Consider the following 6,193-nt stretch of genomic DNA (forward strand, 5'->3'; position numbering starts at 1 on the left):
CATTTGGTAGTCCTCTGGAAAAAAACTAGATATAAAAGATGAGTGGATGAAAATCATAATATACTAACCAACTTCTTGCCTCCCCCTTCAACAAATGATCTTGACCTTTGGCTTATAGACTTCTGTTTTGTCCTTTTTCTGAAAGTAGAAAATTGTTCAAAATTATTCATGATCCAATTGATGTTTGTCACAGGCCTTTTCATTCCTGTCAACTTAAATAAACACCATTACATCCCTTCAAAGGATATAACATCAACAGGTTGGTATAATCAAGGCAAGTGTCTGACTGCCCAACTTCCTCTCGCAAACACAAATCAATGCAACCAACTTTTGGTGCCTATTAATGCAAGTGCTTGGAACCCTAATCTTAACTCCATGTTATCCTATGAATTTCTGTATTTATGAGAAGAACTAAAATCATTATCTAGGCAATTCAACAGGGAAGAAAAATTTTTTCCAGAAAGAGTGTCTGGAACTAAGTGCTGGAAACATAATAGTGCAATATTTTTCAAGGACTTTCCTTTTGAATTTTTTATTTCTTAAGCAACAATATTGTATTTTGCCAATTCAGGCAAATGACAGGATCAGCTATGATCTGGTTTGGTTTGCAGACTGACTGGAATTAGCAAAATGTTTTAGTTTAGAAAGAGAATCACCAAATGTTAGAGATGAAAGGAACCTTGGAGATGGTCTAATCCAAATCTCCAAGGGGGTTGACTAGTATGGTACAGCTAATTATTTGAATTTCCACTTCATTTGCCATGGACAAACATAAGTCTATTTGCTAGCGCTGCAACAGCCAGCTTGGGAGGCCAGTTGTTGGAGGTGACAGGAATTAAAATTCAAGCTTGTGCATAGCTATGATAAATGAAGCAATACCTAAATGCCATAGGGTCTGCTGTACTAAAGTAAATATCCATGTTCTAGCTGAAAGCAGAATTTCACACTTATTATATTTATTTTGTTTAAAAAAATCCCTACAATAAAACAATAAATTTGCATTTGGCTTATTGCACTACACATCATCTTTGGTATATATTGAATAATTTGTCTAACATGCTGTCTTTCTGGGAGAAATCCAAGCAGCACAAGATATGTAAAATAAGCCATTCCTCTCAATTGAGAGCAAATGGGTATGACAGGTTGAATTTAAACATCAGACAAAATAATGCACTTCAATACTCATGTTTCCTTAATGTGAATGTGAGGCTGCTGAGGGCTTGGGTAATTAGGTTTCTCTTTGGTCATTCTTTTCCTTCAAGAATATATTCCAAATCATGTGCATGTGCTGAATTTCTGTGTGTAAAATATAGCCATATTTGTCAAGTTGCCATCAGCAGACTATATAGGCTGCATTAGTACTATTCAGTACCACATTATTTCCCAAAAGCAGTGACCAAAGACTGATTTACAATCTAGTTCTAATTGTGGAATCAAAGAAAACTGAAGGTCCACCTTGGACCTCCCACTTTGCTCTTTGTCCAAAAGCTTGGAAGGTAATAGAATGATTTCATTTGCATTTACTTTTCTGCTTGCTCTCTGAAGTGACAGGCATCAGTAAGATGCATCCAAAGTGGACAGGTGAACAGATAAGACGATACAGAAAATCTAGAATGTAGATTCCAGTACAAAAATGATGGCGATGGTCCCAGTACTGAATGCATAAAGGTATATTAACAACAGTGTGACCTCCTAGAAAATGCAGATGAACTGGTTACTTACTGGATGGGATCTGAACAATGCTCCCTAAGGAATATTTGCATACATGACTGGAATTAGAAAAATATTGTGAACATCACCTGCCATTGGTCCTGAAGGTAGAGTTTTGAGGTGAGCATTCCCAACTTGGCCTTAATAAGCCCTCCAAATCCATTCTCCATGGGTTTGTCTAAACTTCCTTGAAGAAATTCCTAACTTTAGCCTTCACAGTCTCTTAGAGTAAATGACGACAACCTTTTTTTCTATTGTGATTCATTAATTCACATTTTTTAAAGGAAATTCTGAAATATACTCCAATAAAAAAAACTTGGCTTAGGTTTCCTTAAGAAAAAAACGTACAACACCAATAATGAAATACTGTTCTTTAAGTTAAAGAAACCATAATTCTTTACCCATAACACCTTCTGAAATCCATTATATGTGGTTTTACTTTATAGAGATTTAAGAGGAAAGATGGGAGCTGGAAGAATGAGAATTAAAAATACATGAAGGTATAAAGGAGGCACAAGAGGACAGAGGGGGAAGAGTAACGAGAATAACCCAGAGGGGGAGAAACTTAGAAGGATGTGAAGAAAATGGATAGCATGAAATAGCTATGACTGCTGTCTTCATTCAACAGATTTAAATAACTTGCCCATGGTCACACAGTGAGTGATAAAGCCAGGCCCTGAGCTCAGACTGACCCCAAAATCCAGGCAGTCGATTTTCTCACTTCTTGCTGAGCTTTTCTCTGCTCCCGCACCTGACATGGTGCAGCAATTTCCTCAGCCCCAAATGTCTGCCCTGCATCGAAGTCATCAGCGATGGTCTACAAGCTCTTCTTTACAAAACTTCCCTTGACTGAATGAAGTGAGCCCATCATCTTCCTTTCCCACATGATGCTGGTCACAAGTCCACACATCCCGGATGAAGGCTCTCCTGATGTGGTTCTGCCATCAGCACTCACCACATAAATAGTACTTGTTCTACAAGAAGCATTGTTGTACTAAAATCCATAGCGTCTCTCCATTCGAGTTTTTTACTATAGAATAAAACTTGCAGAAATCATGAATTCTGTCTAGCTTATATAGCATGTAAGGTGATTCACTTAAGGAAACACAAACCAGTAGTTTAGAGAGGAAAGTTAATGGACAACTAAAAGAGATGATTGCTCCCCCAAAACTATTCCATGTGGTGGTTACTCACACACCTGTGCTTATGAACAGTGAGGCAGACTGGGGGGACGGGGCATAAATTTTTCTCAAATTGCTTCTTAGTTCCTGAAATTTAGATATAAATTATGTTTGGTCTCTAAGTTCAATGAACTTGTAAAACAGTGAATGTATTTGCATTAGTTGGGGAATTTGAGATTGTTAAGTCACCTTCTCAGAATCTTTGAGCACTCCACACCACTTAAAGAGTGGTGAATCCTTATCTGTTAGCTGCCTAAAGAACAAAGAGGGCTTGCTAACTTGGGCTTCCTTCTCTTTTCCAGATCTTGGCCATTGTGTCCATCCTGTTCATCGTACTTTCCACCATTGCTCTGTCTCTCAACACTCTACCAGAGCTGCAGGAAATGGATGAATTTGGACAACCCAATGACAACCCCCAGTTAGCCCATGTGGAGGCTGTGTGTATTGCGTGGTTTACCATGGAGTACCTTTTACGGTTCCTATCCTCACCCAATAAATGGAAGTTCTTTAAAGGCCCCCTAAACGTCATTGATTTGCTGGCCATCCTGCCATATTATGTCACCATTTTCCTCACAGAGTCCAACAAGAGCGTGCTGCAGTTCCAAAACGTGAGGCGTGTGGTTCAGATCTTCCGGATCATGCGCATCCTCAGGATCCTGAAACTCGCCAGGCACTCGACAGGCCTGCAGTCTCTGGGTTTCACCCTCAGACGGAGTTACAACGAATTGGGCTTATTAATATTGTTTCTGGCCATGGGGATAATGATCTTTTCCAGCCTGGTATTTTTTGCTGAGAAGGATGAAGATGCTACCAAGTTTACCAGTATCCCAGCATCGTTTTGGTGGGCCACCATCACCATGACCACTGTGGGCTACGGTGACATCTACCCAAAAACATTGCTAGGGAAGATCGTGGGGGGCCTCTGCTGTATTGCTGGGGTTCTGGTGATTGCCCTTCCAATCCCAATCATTGTGAACAACTTTTCTGAGTTTTACAAGGAGCAGAAACGCCAGGAGAAGGCAATTAAAAGGCGAGAGGCTCTTGAGCGGGCCAAAAGGAATGGAAGCATCGTCTCTATGAACTTAAAAGACGCCTTTGCTCGAAGTATGGAACTGATAGACGTGGCCGTGGAGAAGGCAGGGGAGTCAGCCAATACGAAGGACTCGGCTGATGACAATCACCTGTCTCCAAGCCGGTGGAAGTGGGCCAGGAAGGCGCTGTCAGAAACAAGCTCCAACAAGTCCTACGAGAATAAGTACCAGGAAGTAAGCCAAAAAGACTCCCACGAGCAGCTGAACAACACTTCTTCCTCCAGCCCCCAGCATCTGAGTGCTCAGAAACTGGAGATGCTGTACAATGAAATCACCAAGACACAGCCTCATACTCACCCTAACGCCAACTGCCAAGAACAGCCTGAGCAGCCATCTGCGTATGAAGAAGAGATAGAAATGGAAGAAGTGGTCTGCCGGCAGGAGCAGCTGGCAGTGGCGCAGACCGAGGTCATCGTGGACATGAAAAGCACCTCCAGCATCGACAGCTTCACCAGCTGTGCCACTGACTTCACCGAGACTGAGAGGTCACCGCTGCCGCCTCCCTCGGCTTCTCACTTGCAGATGAGGTTCCCACCTGACCTCACAGGGACAGAAGAGCACCAAAGAGCCAGGGGGCCCCCGTTGCTGACACTCATCAGAGAGAAAGGGCCTGTGGCCAGGAATGCTGCCCTGGAATATGCTCCAGTAGACGTAACTGTGAACCTTGATGCCAGCAGTGCCCAAAGTGGGGTACACGGCCCTGTGCCATCTGACAGTAACTCCGAGAGCCCCAAGAGCTCTCTGAAAGGCAGCAACCCACTGAAATCCAGATCGCTCAAAGTGAACTTCAAGGAAAACAAAGGCAGTGCACCCCAGACCCCGCCCAGCACGGCCAGGCCCCTACCGGTCACCACAGCGGACTTTTCGCTCACCACCCCACAGCTCATAAGCACCATCCTCTTAGAAGAAACCCCTGCCCGGGCAGACAGACCCTTGCTGAGCGCTGAGGGTTCAGCACATTGTCAGGGACCTCCCAAAGGGCTGACCCCTCGGTTTCCCAAACAGAAACTCTTTCCTTTCTCGTCAAGAGAGAGGAGGAGCTTCACTGAAATAGACACGGGTGAAGATGATGACTTTTTAGAGCTCCAAGGGGAAAGGCAGGACAAACAAGCAGACTCCAGCCCAAATTGCTTTGCAGATACACCTAGTGATGGAAGAGACCCTTTAAGAGAAGAGGCCTGTGTGGGCCCTTCCTCCCCCCAGGACCCAAGTCACAACTGTAGGCAAGACATTTACCATGCTGTGGCTGAAGTGAAAATGGACAATATTCAAGAAGGGTGCAAGATGGAAAACCACTTGTTTGTCCCAGAAATTCATTCCAACCCAGGAGACACGGGTTATTGTCCCACACGTGAAACCAGCATGTGACTAGTTACAAAAGCAATAAAAAAAAACTTGTTTCTTAAAAATGCGGTTAATAATGCCTGTGAACTAAAACAAAAGGGGAAGCCCCCCCAAAAAAGTGCATAAAATGTTATTTTTTGCATGGCATGAACAGTTAGTTTAAGTACTGTTTAAATAAAGAGTCAAGACTGCATTTTGTAACAAACAAACAAAAATGACTGAAGAACAATGAACCAATAAAGAGAGCTCTATTAGGAACCAGTATTCTGCAATGTCTGACATTTTTGATCCTTTCATTTCAAATTGTAGACAGATTTTCAACTTTTAACTTTTCTGTTACAGTGAATTTTAGAATTTGCACATGAAAGGATGAAATGTCATTGCATGTATTCATAATTATGAGTAGCAAGGTGCTTTGAGCTTGCAATGCAAAATTATGAAGAACACATGGAAACAAGTTTCTGAGACAGATACTGCCCTCACAGCTACTGCCTGGAGGAGCTGTACAGAATTCTCGTTGCAAAATGGCAACCTCTTCTTAAACCATCTCACTTATCTTGCTTTGGGTTATAAAGCTCTTATAAGTACATTTACTTAAAGGAATACAGTACTTTTATTTACTTGTGATAAAATTCATAGGGTGCATTTTTCTTTTTTTGCTTCTGCTTAGTTGTGGCATTTGTGATTTTGTTTATAAATCATGAAAATAGGCAAGATTTAATGACCAGATACATCTTCAAAAAATCTGGAATTTAAGCTTGAAATTTTTGCCAATCAATTACATTTATCATGACACAGCCTATTTTTTAAAAAACCTGTAAACATTAAAAGGTTACATCATATAACTAAATTTTTTTAGTGGCACGC

The 6,193-nt window shown here is 41.8% G+C and overlaps 1 protein-coding gene across 3 annotated transcripts in view; it reads left to right on the forward strand.

Moving 5' to 3' along the window:
- Nucleotides 1-5,814, forward strand: part of KCNB2 (potassium voltage-gated channel subfamily B member 2) — a 391,562-nt gene extending 385,748 nt beyond the window's left edge. For 2 of the 3 annotated variants that reach the window (XM_036998300.2, XM_036998299.2), the window contains one exon: nucleotides 3,194-5,814. In XM_036998300.2, coding sequence (XP_036854195.1) covers nucleotides 3,194-5,350 — 2,157 coding nt within the window. In that variant the 3' untranslated portion in view covers nucleotides 5,351-5,814. The remainder of the gene's footprint in view (nucleotides 1-3,193) is intronic. The other variant, XM_036998298.2, reaches the window with a different exon arrangement.
- Nucleotides 5,815-6,193: the final 379 nt, after the last annotated feature.

The sequence above is a fragment of the Manis javanica genome, chromosome 2 (assembly GCF_040802235.1).
Source record: "Manis javanica isolate MJ-LG chromosome 2, MJ_LKY, whole genome shotgun sequence".
Classification (NCBI taxonomy): domain Eukaryota; kingdom Metazoa; phylum Chordata; class Mammalia; order Pholidota; family Manidae; genus Manis; species Manis javanica.